General features: G+C 52.0%; 6 protein-coding genes across 6 annotated transcripts; 4 read left to right on the top strand and 2 right to left on the bottom strand.

Moving 5' to 3' along the window:
- Window positions 1-1,066: 1,066 nt before the first annotated feature.
- On the top strand, window positions 1,067-3,001 carry Aud_004626 (ankyrin repeat protein; the record flags this gene model as incomplete). Its single annotated transcript, XM_043289563.1, has 3 exons — window positions 1,067-1,179; window positions 1,235-1,392; window positions 1,449-3,001. The coding sequence occupies 3 exons, from the start codon at window positions 1,067-1,069 to the stop codon at window positions 2,999-3,001; spliced, it is 1,824 nt and encodes a 607-aa protein (XP_043145498.1).
- A 473-nt stretch (window positions 3,002-3,474) lies between these two features.
- On the top strand, window positions 3,475-4,548 carry Aud_004625 (putative proline utilization protein PrnX; the record flags this gene model as incomplete). The annotated part of the gene is made up of 1 exon (XM_043289562.1): window positions 3,475-4,548. One exon carries the CDS (start codon window positions 3,475-3,477, stop codon window positions 4,546-4,548), a length of 1,074 nt encoding a protein of 357 aa, XP_043145497.1.
- A 903-nt stretch (window positions 4,549-5,451) lies between these two features.
- Window positions 5,452-7,857, top strand: Aud_004624 (fungal specific transcription factor domain-containing protein; the record flags this gene model as incomplete). The annotated part of the gene is made up of 5 exons (XM_043289561.1): window positions 5,452-5,728; window positions 5,785-5,870; window positions 5,917-6,551; window positions 6,602-6,772; window positions 6,822-7,857. 5 exons carry the CDS (start codon window positions 5,452-5,454, stop codon window positions 7,855-7,857), a joined length of 2,205 nt encoding a protein of 734 aa, XP_043145496.1.
- Window positions 7,858-8,057: 200 nt separating this feature from the next.
- On the bottom strand, window positions 8,058-9,468 carry Aud_004623 (BUD22 family protein; the record flags this gene model as incomplete). Its single annotated transcript, XM_043289560.1, has 2 exons — window positions 8,058-9,155; window positions 9,238-9,468. The coding sequence occupies 2 exons, from the start codon at window positions 9,466-9,468 to the stop codon at window positions 8,058-8,060; spliced, it is 1,329 nt and encodes a 442-aa protein (XP_043145495.1).
- A 461-nt stretch (window positions 9,469-9,929) lies between these two features.
- On the bottom strand, window positions 9,930-10,909 carry Aud_004622 (complex I 30 kDa subunit family protein; the record flags this gene model as incomplete). The annotated part of the gene is made up of 3 exons (XM_043289559.1): window positions 9,930-9,983; window positions 10,040-10,689; window positions 10,744-10,909. The coding sequence occupies 3 exons, from the start codon at window positions 10,907-10,909 to the stop codon at window positions 9,930-9,932; spliced, it is 870 nt and encodes a 289-aa protein (XP_043145494.1).
- A 520-nt stretch (window positions 10,910-11,429) lies between these two features.
- Aud_004621 (CCR4-NOT core ubiquitin-protein ligase subunit MOT2) lies at window positions 11,430-17,312 on the top strand (the record flags this gene model as incomplete). Its single annotated transcript, XM_043289558.1, has 6 exons — window positions 11,430-11,482; window positions 11,549-11,615; window positions 11,701-11,816; window positions 11,913-12,281; window positions 12,348-14,146; window positions 15,040-17,312. 6 exons carry the CDS (start codon window positions 11,430-11,432, stop codon window positions 17,310-17,312), a joined length of 4,677 nt encoding a protein of 1,558 aa, XP_043145493.1.
- Between the last annotated feature and the right edge of the window lie 164 nt (window positions 17,313-17,476).

Below are 17,476 nucleotides of genomic sequence, written 5' to 3'. Positions count from 1 at the left end.
GCGCCTATTGGTGCAAGATGACCAGGGAAGAATCAAGGGGGAAAAAAACTGAAAAAAGAAAATCAGGATCAGAAAGGAAATGCAAACGACAAAAGCAAAGACTTGGAGGGCAAGGTATTTTTGTCTGTTGAGAATTGCCCTTCTGATGTCCATCAGAGCAACCGCCGTCAGTGTTTGCCAACGCATCCTGAATTTCCCTCTTTACCCATCCGAGATTGCCCCTTTTCCACCCTTCTGTGATACCCTTGTCGGTACGGACCACTCTTCTACGTACTTTTCTCTCAGTTTTGTCACAGCCTGATACACTCACACAGGCTACGCCGCTCGGACAGACCAGCACGCGGTTAGAGTATGGTACTTGTGTCTTGTGCCTCGCCTGGGCTGCTGGGTTCTGGCCCTGTCCCTCCCGGAATGTTGGATCGATTACCGGGATATTATTATTATTATGATTATTGGAAGGATCACAGCTGACCACTGCACGGCCATACAACGGGTTTCTGTTCTGCTCCCGCAAAAGAACTAGTTCATCTGGCTTGCCGCCGGCGCAGTTGACGCCTTATTCCAATCGTCTTGGAAGCCTGCCCTTTCTCGATAACAGCACAGTACTTTTGCACCGCGGGGAACACTATCCGGAAGCCGACACTGATTAATCGAAAGACAAAAATTGGTGATATTCATCACGAAGCTGAGAATAAAATTTAGGAGAACTGGGGAGGATAATGCAAGAATCAGGCTGTGCTGCCCTTCGAAGGAAGCGTCCTTCGATTATTGACTAGGTGGATGTGTCGTCGGACGGGCCCTTGAATGAAGAGAATGAGGCCATGGAATTTCCCATTTAATCCGGCTGCTCCCTCCCTGGAGACATTCGGTTATACTACTTATTCTTTCCGGTCATGTTTGTCATCTGCGGTATCTCCCCTCTTGTTTCATCTTCCGAGTCGTCTTTTGAGAAGGCACACGCCGCACGGCGTTTGGCACTTTAGCTACGAGCTTTGGGCCCTTTTCTAGTCGTTGTCGTCCTCTTTCCCTCTTCCTGGAGACTTGAGTCTGTCGACACTTGCCAGCCATGACAAGAGATTGGGAGGAGATCAAGGACGATATCAGACAGCTCTACCTGGAGCAAGATCTGACCTGTACCGAGGTAATGTTGGAGATGCGGAGACGGGGTTTTCACAAGTCGTGAGTACAGTGGATGCCTCTCAAGTCAATATTCCGCGACTGAACAAGAGAGCAGAAGACGCTCGTACAAGAACTGTTTCAAGCGTTGGGGCTTTAGAAAGACTAGGAGACGGGCTGAAAATATTGGTACATCGCCACCGGGATTGTCAATCGACCAAGGGATGCTGGTTGATGACGATGATACTACATTATCACCGCTCAGCGATCACGCGCGTCCGAGGTGAGAATCCACTAGACGTCTTCGACTTGGGACAACACGCTCATAAAAGACTCCGCTCCCAGGTACTCGCAGGCTAACAACCTCGTCTCCTTCTCACCGGGCACAACCGTGACATATCCTACTGATCCCGGGGCCTATGCCTCTGACCATCCTGAGATCGGAGAGCCCCTGCCTATGATTGACCAGACCTTTGCGAACTTCTTCTTGGACTTACAAGACGAATCGGGCTACACGAAGCTCCATCGAGCTGTCATGAACGAACAAACAGACGAGGTGAAAGTCTTGCTGAGCCGAGGGGCACTAATTGATGTTCAGGATCGGAAGGGCAACCTGCCAGTGCATTACTCTGCTGAGCGTCAAAACGAGGAGATTTTCAAATTTCTACTCGGCTATCGCGTAAAGAAAGTCGAGCCCATGGTCAAGCAGGATCTTGCTCGACTCACCCTTGACCATCGAAATGCGGACGGAAATACCCCTCTGCATCTGGCCATTTCAGCAAGAAGCTTGAACCAGGATCATGAAAGGAGCTTTGTGACCCAACTTCTGAAGGCTGGGGCCAATCCCCATATTCCCAACCACCTTGGTGTGACTCCGATACACAAGGCTGTGGAACTCGTCTCACCGACCATGAGCTGGGATCATGGACGTCATGTTGACAAGATGCTGACGGCCAAGGCCGCCGATCTCACAACTGAGATGATAACATCTCTGTTCAAGCTCTTCCTCGCAAATTCATATAATGCTTGGGCTGACGGTAACAGTCACCTCAACGCATTGTTCAGGAGCTTTCTAGGCAATGGTGCTGACCCGGATGTCACGATAGGACCGAACTCTCAGCGTCTATTAACATATTTCTTGCACTACTGCTATAAGACTCGCTCTGCCTCCCAGAAATGTGACACCCGGCTTGCCACCTTGATATGTAAGAAATTAGATGTCGCGAGAGTCAACAGCATAGGCGAGACATGTGTCCATCAGCTCATTAGGTTCCTGGGTGCTTGGTACTATGATCCTTCGGTATACGAATTACTTCAGATCGTGGTGGAAAGGGGAGCGGATGTCAATCACCTCAACATGGCCCGGCAATCACCTCTGATGCTGCTCCTGGAGAGAAGGCAGCTTGTGGACGACATCTACACGGTGTTGGCATTCCTTCTCAGTCGCGGAGCAAATCCATTGATCCCCGATGCGGCTGGTAACTTCCCGATATATGTGGCTGTTCGAAATAATCCCTGGCTGGGATCCAAGATTGCGAAAATGATCCTCCACGTCGACAATGGATTAGACACAATCGTCCCCTGGCAGTTTACCTGGTGGCAATCGTGGATGCACGCTATCGCCTCAGAAGATTGGCGCACGTCGGTAACGATTCTTCAACAGGCTCGCCACTCACCACCACTGGACATCCAGGCCCTACTACACCGTCTGGCGTTGGCCGGTCTCGCCGAAAAACATCTGCGTCGAGCAAAAGACTGGTATCAGAACAGTGAGAAAAGTCCTGAGCAACAGAACCAACACCGGACCACTGTGCGAAATATACTCCTGAAGAGCCCCGGGCTGGATATTGATCCAGAATGGTTCCTATACCTGCTGAAATTGTAACCTTGCAAGGGGATTATTCATTGTTGTTGATATAGATCATACCTTAGCTTTTTTCATATTTTACTAGACTCAGTCTGCAATCTTGCCTCCATGAATGTTTCTTGATCATTTGAGAGAGACCCGGGGTCGGATGTACCCGTAGTAGAATAAATGGACCACGTTGAGCATCAAGATCCCATTTAAAGAGGAATTGGTTAAATACTCGGTTAGGACCGGCCACTATCTGGGCTTCTTTCCGACGTGCAGCTAAACAATCCCAGCGCAGTTTAACTCCACCTCCGACATCGCCATAGATTATCAGTGGGACAGGGAATCATTTAATGACTCCATAAAGGAGAGTCTACTAGTACAAGTGACTTTTGTATCAACGAGAAAACACGGCTTCCTGCGGTTGCGGAATACATTATTTCATCTCGACATTATTTCATCTCGACATTACTTCATCTCGACATTATTTCATCTCGAGGCCCAAGATGCATCTTCTCTCCGAACCAGACGTGTCTCACATTCTGAGAAACCTAACTCCAGAACAATGCCACATCTTACTTGACGCCCTGAGCGAAGCCTTGATAACCGTCTCATCAGAGACAACAAAACCGGAACCCGAGCGTCTCGTCCATCAACCCCTCCGCACAACCATCACCACTAAAGACCAGAATCTATCGCTCTTCATGCCCGTCTCCAACACAGCCAGCACAGGCATAAAGATCGTCACGGCCTCCCAGCGCGAAGGCATCATCGGGGTGATCAACATCTTCTCGCCGGAGGGCCGGCTGCTCGGCCTGCTCAGCGCCGCAGAAGTTACAGCCTTTCGCACGGCCCTCGCAACCATGACGCTGTTTACACGCTGCACGTCCATCGCTAAGACTCACATTTTGATTTTCGGCTCGGGACGTCAAGCCGAATGGCACGCTCGGCTGGCGCTGCTGCTGGTTCCACAGCTGGTCCGGCGAATCACCTTCATCAACCGGGGCCGCAGGCGGCTGGAGGAGATGGAGAGGGAGGTGATTGCGGAGCTGAGACGCTCTCATCCTGATATCGTATTCGCAACGCTGACCAGAGAGGGGACTGATGATGCTGAGTATGAGGCACGGCTGCGCGCGGAGGTCGCCTCGTGCGATGTCATTTTCAGCTGCACGCCGTCTACGGAGCCTAATTTTCCCTACGGGTATCTTTCGTCTACGTCTGCGTCTACGTCTGCACCTAAGCAGCGGTTTATTTCGCTTATTGGGTCGTACAAGCCGCATATGCGTGAGGTTGACACGGAGACGGTCCTCTCGGGTGGTGGACAGGTCTATGTTGATTCTCGGGAGGCTTGTCTTGAGGAATCTGGGGAGCTGATCAAGGCGCAGGTACGTGGGGAGCAGCTGATTGAGATTGGCGAGTTGTTTGGGAGATCGGGCAAGTCAGAGCCAATTGTGGTGCCGGAGGGGTGTAATGTGGTTTTTAAATGCGTGGGTATGGGCATCATGGATTTGGTGATTGGGAAGAAGCTGTTGGATATTGGTGTCGAGAAGGGATTGGGAATGAATGTGGATGGTTTCTGATGGTTCTTTGATATCTATCTTATGAACGTGGATGAGCAGCAGCATATCAGGTAGTGGGTTCGCTATATATATATATGTATATAGAGAGAGAGAGAGAGAGAGAGAGAGAGAGAGACAGAGAGAGACGTATGCCTGAGGCATGAATCAGGTGACAATGCAATCCCTCGAGTAGTAATGGCCGAGTTAGAGCACAGATATATTCTTGCCCAGGTACGACCACGACCGTGAATAAGAGGCTGTAGAGAGTCATAACCCTCGTACTTATGCAATGCTATTTGGATCTGTGGGGAATTGCGCATTTGCTTATCAGGTTTATCAGCCGGGAGCACAAGACCTTATTAATTTCCCCCCACTGCCGGAGAAAACTAACAGACACCGCCCCGGCGGATCGGCTTTTTCCCCCCAGCTAAGCACTCGGTTCGACATCAACTTGGACTGGTGGAAGTAAACTAGGATTTGCCCTTCATTCATATTGTCCCTGACGGATAGACAATGGTTATCCATCATCCTCCTTGATTACATATATTCAAGACTGTCATGGATGCTTCTACCCCGGCATCTCTGGGGGGGAATCCAAAACGTCCCCGCGTTTCGGAGGAAAACCGCAAACGAGCTGTGAGAGCGTAAGTTCCGTCTTCCACGACTCCCATAATGCTACATTTCTTTTATTACTACATTTCCAGAGGTTACCGATAATTGACTTTCGCAGATGCGATGGTTGTCGACGAGTCAAGGAGAAATGCGAGGGAGGCGTGCCTTGTCGGCGATGTCTGCGCTATCGGCGACAGTGTGTCTTTACTCACCCCGATCATGCAGAGAAACTTGCTCGCTCATCGTCAGTCTCGTAAGTTTTGATTTACCCTTAGACGTCAAACTGTTTTTGTTGTTGCCCGCAAACTCATCATGTACGTCAGCCTTTTGGAGCGCACCGCCGGCCTCAGCCGTCACGATCTGGCTGAAGTGGAGCGGGTCCGACTCATGGAGCGCATTCTGGAGTACTATGTGCCCAACATTTCGTTTGACATTCCGTCGTTGCGAAAGGCGGCTGAGGAGCTGAAGAGTAAGCACCGAGGCTCCGAGTCTGATGTCCCCTCGACTCGTGTTGAGGGCGAGGACCTTGAGGATCTTGCCATCGAGGATGAGGATTTTATGATCAAGGCTTTGCCTGATAATACTACACGTATGCACAGAGCTTCCTCTTGATTTTCTTAGAGAGTTGACTGATCGCGAACATAGAATACTCGGGAGAGTTTTCATATTTGAACTTCTCGATGAAGATTCGGAAAAAGATTGATGAATGGATGAAAGCTGCGGCGCCAGAGGTATGTATTGACGATACCTACGGTCTTGCTTTTGCTGATCGTTCAGGCATCTACCGAAGCGGAACCATTTGAGGAGAGATGGCGGGCGACACAGCTACAGTCAGGCTCTTCGATGGTCTCGGCAGCCATCACCTGTTTGCCGCCTCGTTATGTGGCAGATTTTCTGGTTCAAATCTTCTTCAAGTACGCACAGACAAATAATTTCTACGTGGAAGAGGACTGGCTACTGGAAAAAATGCACACCTGTTATACAAACCCATCGAGCCTTTCGTCCGACGATGCTGGCTCGGTTTGCTCGATCCTCATGGTCCTGGCGGTTGGGACACAGTTTGCTCACATGGAGTCTGCCACTCCTGTCAATCGTTTAGCAGCCGACTCATCGATTAATGATGACCATCACTTCTCGGAAGATGAAGTCGGGCTCACGTTTTACCAGTTCGCGTCGAAATTGCTTCCCGATATCATCGCCACTGCCTCGGTTCGGAGTGTTCAGGCCTGTCTGTTGATAGGCACATATCTACTACCTCTCGACACATCTGGACTCTGCTATACATACTTTGGGCTAGCACTGAAGATGGCTATCCAGAACGGTATGCATCGGAAGTATCAGGGCGAGGGGCTCAGTCCGCGGATGATCGAGGTCCGCAACCGCGTCTTTTGGACGGCGTACACCATAGAGAAGTATGTCATTTCCTTTGATCAAGTTAGCCACCATATGCTCATCAAAACAGGCGCGTTAGTATTCTTCATGGGAGACCGGTTTCTTTATCTGATGCGGATGTTGACGCCGCGATGCCGGTCGACTTTCCTGGTCTGATGCCCACAGGTCAAGTGTCCAACCATACTAACATGGTAACATTGATCAAGTTGACTCTGAAACTGGGTGAGGTTTCAAACGAGATGTGCGTATGCCTGAGTTTTGGTCATTCATACGAGCACTAACATTAGCAGATCCGTGTTGCGGAAATCCCGGAAAGGTCAACAGCAGGATTGTCTTGAGCGGTTACTCAGTCTGAGAAAAAGTCTGTTGGACTGGTGGGCTACTTTACCAGAAGAGACCCATTGTCGAGACTTGAACCCCTCTGGACCCCTATTCCGTTCGAATGTACACTTGAAACTCGACTACTGCTTAACGAGAATCTTTATTGGGCGACCCTTCCTATTCAGTAACATGAAGTCCACCAACCCAGCTGTGTTTCAAGGGCCTCCGTTCAAGACGACATCCGGACTTTCGAAAAATTGGTCAACGCTCGTCACTGACTGCGTCGAGGCGGCACTTGAGATCATCGATCTCTGTCGGCTACTCCGTGATGAAACCGGTCTTGCTCGAGCGTCATTCACCGAATTTAGCTCCTGTCGCGCCGCGCTGCTGGTCATCCTAGCCCAGAGCTTGACCAAGCGGACAGAAAGGCTGCGCGAAGCGCTAGAAAAAGGCATGGCCCTGATCAAAATCATGTCGATGGGAGTGGGCTCGGCGAGGTCCGCCGTCAGCGTGATCGAGGCGCTCGAGCGGGCCATTCGCCGTCTTGAAGATTGGAGCGAAACACAGGCTCAAAGAAATGCCGGTGCCGCCGAGTCCGCCTACGATCGCTTCAAGAACTGGGAAATGCTATGGAAGACCGGACCTATCTCACCAGGGACAACAGTCACGTTCCCTGAACAGTATACGCCAGCGCGCCCTGAAGCAGGAATCCCTCCGGTGCCTGTCACGCCGATGACCGGCACGGAGGGAGGCAACGACGCCATGGAAGGCGATGTCGCTAGCACAGATATTGCAGGCTCTTCGGACTTTTCCGTACCCCATGCGTTCTCTCAAATGCCGCCTTTGGGATTCGACCACTTTGTCTCCAACTTTCCGCAGGAACTGGGCGAGTTTACTGCCATTCCGTGTTTTGAGACTGACGCTCAACAGGGCCTTGGGAGTGACATGAAGTCGTCCCCAGGATGTCCACCGGATACGAGGTGGATGCAATTCATGGGAGAATGAATGAACATAAGTTGCTGAAGACGTAGGCAAGGCAGTTTTCCAATGGGGAAATTGTGATATGACAGCTTGAGCGGGCTATTAGCCTCGCATTTTATGCATGATACCTATTTTGAATATATCAACACAATGCTATATGTACATCCACAATACCAGAAATTTCTTCGCAGGGTATTATCATTCGTAAGAGACAAATATGCAAACTAGTCGAACGTGACCTTCTTTCCCTGGAACGCCGCCATGGACTTCTGCTCCTTGGCCTTCCTGGCCGCCTCCCAAGAAGGATGCAACGGTTTATCATCCTTGACATTCTTCTTGTTGGAGCCGCCGGGAGGACCACGGTGCGGCCGGTCACCACCGGTGGCATCGTTATCCCTCTGTCGAAATCTATCGCCCGCTCGGCCCTGACCCAGGCCACGCTTCCCTCTCGGCCCTTCAGTGCCATCCGTAGCGCCCCGGCGCGTATCCCAGCCACCGTCCCTATTCTTCCACTCATTCTCTTTTTGTTTCTTGACATGGTTCGCTCCACTTCCGTACTTCTTCTCCCAGAGGGCACGGCGAGCCTGCTGGCCCATTCTGTTCTTTCGGCGCGGTGGGCCCGCGACGCCCTCGAGGTCTTCGGGCTCGGACTCAGAGCCGGAGAAGTACCCTCCCATTGTCAAAGAGGGGAGGAAGGTTGTGCTTGTCACTGGGGTGGAGGTGGACTTTTTGGATTTCTTCGTGGGTTGTTCGGGAGAGAGGGAGCGGGAGACGGAACGAGAGATGTCGGAGTAGTGGGCTGGATTGTTTAAGTTGTCGGAGTGTGAGGCTTCTTCGGCGTCGCTTCCACCGTCGCTGTCGGAACCGGAGCCTGGGGCTAGCCGTGCGTCGAAGTGCGAGTAGTCTGCGCTCTCGGCGTCGTCCATGTCGACGTCGCTTCCTTCTCCTCCGTCTGCTTGCTTGGACGCAGTCTTTCGGTTGTCGGCGTCAGATCCTGTCTCCGGCTCTGGCTCCTTGCTTTCACTCTTCCGCTGGTCGGCGGACTCCTTCTTCTGTTCTGGCCCACTCTTTTTGCCTGCCGGCGCACTCTCCAGCCCAAGTAACTGCCTGATCCCGTCCATAATACCGGGAAAGACATTCTTCACCGGATTCGACTTGTAAAGCCGCGCCGTGACATTCGCCTCAGCCGTGCTCCGCGGCCCCTCCGTAGGGATATTCTTCCGCTCCTTGAACTTTAGAAAAACAGGCGACTCGGCGATTCGCTTCGTCTTGACAAGCTGCTTGAAGAGGTATTTCTCCGCCGTGGACTGGAAATTGAGAGTCTGTCGCATGCGTCAGCATCAGCGTCAATCCTTTGCACTTGCGCCTTGGTTTCGGTAGACCAATCGCAATCGCATCGCCTACCTTGATCACCTTAATCTCCTCCTCGATTCTCGCCAGCGCCTCCGGCTTATTCTCGCTCTTGGCAGTCTTCTCTCGCCGGCCGAGTTTTTGTCGCTCAAAGGCCCGGGCAGTCTTGAGGGCCCGCGATAAGGCCGTCACGCCGTTTTCGAATTTGGCGGTTAGGCGCGCGAGTTTGATGTCGCTGGGGCCGGAGGCTCGGTCGTTTAGGTCGGAGAATTTGCGCTTGGGCATTTTGTCTCGTCTCTTGGGAAGGATTGCTGGTTAGGTGGTGTGTAGGAGTTGTGGTGGTGGAAAGTTAGCTGGATGCGGAGATTCTTTTTTCTGCGGCGGATTAATGCCAAGAAGTGGATTCGATGCTTTTCGATTGCGGCTGCGTTTCATCATCATCATACAGGGATTCTGAGATTCTGACGCAGTTGATTTTTTAATAGATTGAATGAGCTTTTTCTAGTCAGTACTGCTGAGTGTCTTTATTTGACACCGTCGCTATTTCTGATCGTGGTTCAACTGGTTTGCTGCGCAATGTCTGTGTCCAATGGCGGAGGATTTAATTGGGATTATCACCTCCGGAGTTATCTACGATGTGCTACTACGTATATTCAACGGCATTGAATCGAACAGATTCCTCGACGTATACGCGGTATGTACATACAAACAACGTGAAAAGGGAAATACGGATACATTCTGGAGCTCTATTTCTTTTCATCCTCCTTCTTCTCCTCAGGCTTGGGGGTCGGGAGCTTGAACTATATTGAATCATATTAGTTTTCGTCGATTCACAAGCGTTAGCTACCAGACATACCGACTCAGGTTTCCGGTCAACACCAGACCCAACAGGCTCCCAAGCAGCGGTGCCTCCCTCGAAGTTCCGGAAAGCCTGTGTCAGCTCAAGCGGCTCAATGACGATGCGCTTCTTTTCTTCATCGTAGCGCAGCTCAGTGTAGCCGGTCAAGGGGAAATCCTTGCGGAGAGGGTGTCCATCGAAACCGTAGTCGGTCATGATACGACGCAGATCGGGGTGGCCGCTGAAAAAGACACCGAACATGTCGTAGACTTCACGCTCGTACCACAGAGCTCCTTCGAACAGACCGGTCACACTGGGCACGGGACTGGCCTCATCGGCATAAGTCTTGACACGGATACGGGAGTTATAGCGGACACTGAGCATGTTGTAGACGACCTCGAAGCGCTGGTCACGAGTAGGGAAATCAACCGCGGTAATATCGGAGATCTGGGTGAATTCGGCCGCCGTGTGGTATTTCAGGAAGCTCATTACAGGGATGATGCCGGTAGGAGGGACGTAGATTGTGAGCTCATCCTTCCACACAGAGAACTGCTGGACGTATTTGGGCAGGCAGGACATGACATATTGGCCGTACTTGTGCAGGCTCTCCGCCTTATCCTGGTACTTGTCGGCTGGGTTGACGACCGGTGCGCGAAGAGCTCCTTGGGCTATACTCAAAGTCAGTCATTGAAGCTCGGCCTCTCTTTTTAGTCATTGCATACGGGGACGGTGCGCTTGGCGCATATTCTCAGGCTCGGGAACAGTTGAGGCCTTGGAGGCGAGCTGCACGGTCGACGAGAAGGCACGGCATGTCTGGGATGATGACCTCGCAGCCGATGCCAGCGAGCGGCCAGTGCCCAGTCGCATCAAGGAGCGAGCAGAGGCCATGGTGGAAGGTCAATGGCGGATCCGGAGAAGGAAATTGAGGCGTTGGAGGGGCGGTTCAAGCAACCGGAGACATCCACAGGGAGCTGGCCGGAGAGGACTTCGAGGTTGCTGGGAATCATGGAGTCACGTGCAAGCTGACATAATCTGCGGAAGACATGCAAACAAAGCAAACAAGGCAAACACAATGTGGCAGCTCCGCGTCCAACTTTCGTTCTCTCTTTCTTCGCCTCAAACTCTCTCTCCCTCTGCTGTTACTGCTGCAAGTCCTGCTCCCTACTAATCACCGTTTCCCTTTCTCTCCTTCTCCTCTTCTCCTCTTCTCCGACATCTTTGCTTTCTTTTCTAGAGTCCTCTGGATTTCTCTTATCGCTTTACTGTCCTTCCAGCGACCGATCATTTTTTTTCTCGGTTTCTTCGCCTCTTTCCCCCTTCTCTCCGAGTTTCGGCTTATAGGTATTGGGGTTTCGCATCCACCTGCACATACGTACTCTGTTAGTACACTCTCACAAGGACGATCACTATGTCGAGTCGCCCGCAAATAGATTCTGTCATCGATGATGACGATGAGTTCTGGTATGTTTGGAGTCGTTTCCCAGCGCTGCTGTTATTCGGCGGTTGGCTGACAATTCTCGACCTTAGCCCTCTCTGCATTGAAGAATTTGATCTGTCCGACAAGAACTTTAAGCCATGCCCTTGTGGTTATCAGGTGTGTTACTCCTTGCATAGCTCCCCTCCTTGTTGCCTTACGGTGTGCGTTGGCGCAAATTCTTTTCTAACCGTTGACCAAACAGATCTGCCAATTTTGCTACAACAACATTAAGACCCATAGCGAAGAGGGCCGATGCCCCAACTGCAGGCGCGTTTATGATGAAAGCACTATACAATACAAGGTTCCTGATGCAGACGAGTACGTATAACATTTTCCGCGCATTGGCAACACTCCCGTCCTCAGCTTCACCCAAATGTCTATTTCTTGGCGCTAACGGCTCCATTTTCACACTAGGTTCAAAGCAGACTTGGCGTTGAAACATCGAAAGGCTGCCGCCGCAAAAAAGAAGGAAGCTGAAAAGCGCGAAATCGAAGCTTCCAGCCGGAAGAATCTGGCGGGGGTCAGGGTCGTACAGAAAAACTTGGTTTACGTGATCGGCCTCAACCCCACAATACGCGACGAGAGTCAACTACTTCAAACTTTGCGCGGAAAGGATTATTTCGGTCAATACGGTGAGATCGAAAAAATCGTCGTCAGCAAGGCCAAACCAGGTGGCAATCCCAACCAGGGTATCGGTGTCTACGTGACATATGCAACCAAGGCGGATGCAGCAACCTGTATCGCTGCCGTGGACGGATCTACTAACGGCGACCGTTTACTCAGGTAGGCCAAGCTTTTTATTCCTCCATCAAGTTTATTCGCAACTCTCAGCTAACTGTTCTATTTTAGGGCGCAATATGGGACCACCAAATATTGCTCATCTTTTCTCCGCAATGAGCAATGCAATAATCGAAATTGTACTTTCCTGCACGAGACGGGCGACGATAGCGATAGTTATAGCCGACAGGATCTTTCTTCGATGAATACACTGTCCAGCCAGCGCCCCAACGGTATTCCCAGCGGACCCAGTCACGCCATTCCTGCACATGTCGCTCGATCCTCGGCTCAACCTATTTCTCAACCAATGCGCAGACAGGCGAGTAGGGATGATGCTACTGGCTTGCGACAACCAGACGGGTCTGCTCTCCCCTCGTCGGCCAGTTGGGCAAACAAAGATAGTGCCATCAATCGCACCAGGCGAGCCAGTCTAGCGGGCAGCCAAGCTTCCCAGAGTCCTCGTCCAGTGCATGCCACGGTCGCACAGGGGCCAGAGGAAGTCAAGAAGATCGAGAAACAGTCCCAGGAGCGACGCCAGACGCCAGTGCCCTCGGAAGCACGCCCCGCCACTCCTCAAACGTCCGCCCAGGCGCCGCCTGACCCCATCGCACCCCTCCTCGAAAATATACTCAAGGCGGTCAATTCCCCGGATTTCAGGTTCATCTTCTCTGCAGCCGGTCTCCCTACAGAAGAAGTTGCTCTTATTGAGAACCATCCTTCGTTCATCGACCCATACGGTGGCGTCAAACGTCGAGCAATGCGGGAGAAGGCAGAGCAGGAGCGTGCGAAGAGAGAACAGGAGCTTCTTCAAAACGCGGCAGCCGAGGAGGAAAGCCGAGAAAGTGGAAGTCTGCAACTCGGTGGTGAACCAGATGACGCTCACCCACCAAGAGGCCGTGGAGGACGCGACTCCCATGGTGCTATTCAGCCGCCGTCTCAGCAGGGTACCACGACGAATTCTGCGATTGGGTCACCCGTGTCGGCCGCTAGTCACCAGTTCCAGGGACTCAACCTCGCCGGTCGTAGCCTAACCCCGCTTCAGCAACAGCAATTGATGCTGCTCAAGTCTGCTGGCAGCCAGCAGGCTGGCCTGGTGGATCCCTTGCAGAGTGGATTGGGTTCGACCGTTCTGGATCAAGCCACCCAGGTTCGTCAAGGTCTACTCCAGTCGCAAATGGCGCAGTTCAACGCCCTACAGGCCCAGAACCGTCAGTCCTCGCGGTTCTCATTTACCAACGATGCCAATCCAAAGAACCTTCCCAACGTCAGGATGCTCAGCCAGCAGGCTGGTTTGATGCAGTCCGGCACGCCGAACCCTTTGGCGGCACCTAGCCCTCACCACGGACTAGCCAACAACTTCTACACTAGCGGGGTTCAGGGTCCACCACCCGGTCTGAAGACAGCTGGCACTCCTCCCATCAGTGGAGGCGGCATGTTTGCTCAAGGTCATGGATTTACCACGAATGCCAACCTCGGTTTGGGCGGCAACGTCGGCAAGCAGGAAGCCAACCCAGAGTTGATGCGCGAGTTGTTGCGAGGTCGAAGTGGCGCAAATGCTGGTGGATTGCAAGGGCAAGAGGCCGCTAAGCGTGAGTTCATGTTTCCTTTTCTCCAACAGCACCAAACCCCCCCTCCCCTGACTCCTGCCAATGGCCTTCTCAGCTCTTTCTATGGTTCCCAAGCGGGGACTTTCTCCGAAGCTGGGCCACAGAAGCAGAAGAAGAAGGGGAAGAAGCACAGACATGCTAACACTTCCTCCGGTGGAGGCGGTGTAGTTGATCTTGCGGACCCGAGTATTTTGCAGGCGAGGATGCACCAGGTCGGCGCAAATACCACTGCTGGGCAAGCGCTATATGGGAGTCAGGGTCAAGGTGGGTACAATCACTCCATGATGTATGGAGGCGGTTTCAACCGCTGGTGATTACCTTTCTCCCTTTTGTCGCTCTCCAGTCTTCCTCTCCTCGCATATTCGTGTCTTTCTTGTTGTGATGACCACCTTTGCTTTCCTCCTACACGTCGTTTTCTCCTCGTGATGCTTGAGCTTTGATTTTCTTAATCCCTTACATGACATGATATCATATTTCCCTCTTCGTTTTCACGTGGTGCAGGATATGAATTTGTCTCTTTTTGATTCCCGAGTCTGACCTCTGGCTTTGCTATCTGATTCACACTCTGCAACGAAGCATTGGGCAATGGGCTCTGAAAATTGCAAGCAGTTATGGCGGAATGCCTTTGGCGTTATATTGTGGCGGAGTTTTTATGTGTCATTTCCTTCCTTTTATTCTTTACTGTTTCCTCGTATTACCGCATCCTCTCGGATGGGTGACGTCGCATTTTCATGAAGATCTCATTTTCTTCTGGCCGACATTGACTTGGTGGCTGTCGTACTTTGTCTTTTTTCTTTCTTTTGCATCCAAGCTGGGTTGATCTATCAGCGCCGTGAGGTCCTCTCGGTCTGGCCATGGTTCCATGTACGTTAACCTCCCTGCCCTGACTTTGGTAAACTGAAGCAGGGCCGTCTATCTGAAGTCAAATTCTCACAACCAATGTTCATATAGACACCGTTGCCCTGCGTCTGACTGGTCAACCTAGCCGGGGAATTTTGTGTAATCGTCATGCCCACAGTTCTTCGTATATTTTGTCTGATCTGCTTCTGCCCTTGCTCTGGAGAGTCGACTATCTGCATCATGTCGCGTTCATTTTTTCTGATACCCGTCCTTTCACCCACCTCGTTGCATTTCAGCGAACTGACCAGAGCAAGTAGTGGACGAAGATTTCCCGCCTCTGGGGACTCCGCTCAAGGACAAGCGGCCCGTCGACAGCTTTGGCTTCCTCCTTCGATCTCATCTTCCCAGTGACACTCAGGGAACCGCTCGCGCCGGAACCCCAACACTTCCTCCTGGTCTCCCTTTGCCACACGCTCACCCGGCATCGTCGTTGTTCCACAGCCCCTTGAATCCGTCGAGCCCGTCTCTGTCGATGTCATCTATGCCACCCCCTGGCCTCAGTATCGCGCGTTCTAAGCCTGGAACACCATCTCAGAACTTTTCCGAAATAGAATCCCAGCGGCCGTCTCCAGAGCCTCAAGAAACCCCCGAAAGCGTTCCACCTTCCACCAAGTTCAGGAACATCTCGGAGATTTCCCTGGGTTCGCCTGTGCCAAAATCCGCACAAAAGGCTCGGTCACAGGCTAAAGCCGAGCTTTCAGCAAGTTCAGATGATAGGAGACCGAGTGCGAAGGATGGGGACACCAGCAATAGTCATCCTAACAAGAAACCATCGACGAAGGCCAAGCCGATGAAGCTCGATCTACACTTCACACCAGCTCAGCCCCAAGAAACTCCGTCCTCGAAAGCAGAATCGCCCGCTCAGATTGCTCCTCCGAGCCATGTTGCAGCTCCCGTTTCTGCCGTCGGGTCAAGGCCAAACACTCCTATGACAGGTGTCTCCCGGGCTTCGGACTCGGCTCCTCGACAGCCTCGGGTTCTTCGCGTGGTCGATACCCCAAAGACCGAGACACCGCCTCCTGTCTCCACCTCTCAGTCTTCCGCTTCTCTCCCGGCAACTCTGAAGACACGTTCCAGACGGCCAAGCATTTCTTCGCTCAGTCGACCCGACACTCCCGGTGATTTGGGCTCTGAAGCGGATCTGTACACGTCTGCATCCGTATCTCGTGCCAATTCGCCGCCCGCTTCCTCTAGGATTGGCTCTGCACCTGTGCGCTCTGTCACTAAGAGTCAAGCTAAGAAAGAACGCCGGCAAAAGGCAAAGGAAGCCGAAGCTAAGAAACAGGACGTTACGGCTGTCACGGAGGAGCCAGTTCAAGCCCCCATCATCGGCAGGAAACGCAAGACCAAGAAGGCTCCGACAAGCAATGCTGATGCATCCAACACGAGCACAGACAATGCGCCTGAGCCTACCAAAATCAGTCAGCCCAGCCCTCAAGAAGTGGCTGAGAAGGTTGAACCGAAGATTGAGGAGACGAAGAAGAATAAGCAGGAGAAGCAGGAGAAGCAGGAGAAGCCCCATATCGAAGATAAGCAATCCGTCTCCGAGAACAAGCCAGCAGAGGCATGGCGCTCGAAGAACACGCTCGAACAGCTGATCAAGGATTCCGAACAAAGCGGCGTCTCGATCAAGGATTTGTTTTTGGAACGGACTTCGCCATTACAGGTCTTACTTGCTCAGCTGCACAAGGCTGGCCAGTTGGATCTAAACAATCACCCTCTCTTCAATCCTTCGAATCTCAGCCAGCGCTTTGACATGAAATGTACATCTGACGATTACGAACTTTTGAAGCAGCCTATCGAGTTGGCCGAGGAGCACCGAAAAGCTTTGCTCCGTGGGGAGCCTGTCCGTCTCCATTCTTCTACCCAACTGAAAGACCGCTGCCTCATCACACCTCGCGGTTGTGTCCTCCACCACCTGGCCCCCGAGGAAGAAGATAGGTATCTTGCCTTGGAAAAGAGCATTGGATGGGCAATCGATTCTTTCCAGGAATACCCGGCAGCACTTATTACAGAACCCGATGTGACCAATCGTGGTGGAGGTTTGGATGCGCTCTTCGCCACGCCTGAGAACTTCAATATTTGCTGGGTAGATGAGACTACAGCGAACCTTTCATCTGCAGCACATTCTGGATCACCGCCGGCTGCCGATGCGTCTGTCTCGTCAACTACCTCTGCTCCGCCAAACGTCCTGTCGACTATGGAGGCGGACAGTACTCGTAGTCATAACTGGGCGATTGCGAGCACTGCCGAATTGGCCAACGCGACGGCAGCTTCGGTCAGGTCTTTTGCAGCTGCTACTGCAAAACATATGCTTGGAGCTGCTGGTGTGGTTATGGGGACTATTCCTGACCTCGACGATGTTGTCGGAATGACTGATGAGGAGCTGCGTTCGTTTGCTCTCAAGTCTCAGAAGGACCTAGAAGGCTCGCGAAAAGAACTAGATGCTATTGATAAAAAGCTCGCTGCCTTGTTCAAGCGCAATAAGAAGCTTGCACAGCAGGCTCTTGCTACGACTGTGGAGGTTTAGCATGTCTATGGGGTAGGTTGCCCCTTGCATAATGAGAACGATTATGGTAGATTCTGTGGTACTCAGTTAATGTCGTTGTCCCCTTCTTCTTGGCACTTATTGAATGGCACTTGTACAGTATAAAAAAAGCTATGCGGGGGATTGATTTCTTTTCTTCTTGTACG

This window comes from Aspergillus udagawae (assembly GCF_001078395.1).
Source record: "Aspergillus udagawae IFM 46973 DNA, scaffold_3, whole genome shotgun sequence".
Taxonomy (NCBI): Eukaryota; Fungi; Ascomycota; class Eurotiomycetes; order Eurotiales; family Aspergillaceae; genus Aspergillus; species Aspergillus udagawae.
Note: the sequence above shows the minus strand (reverse complement) of the source record. Positions and strands in the feature narration are given on the sequence as shown.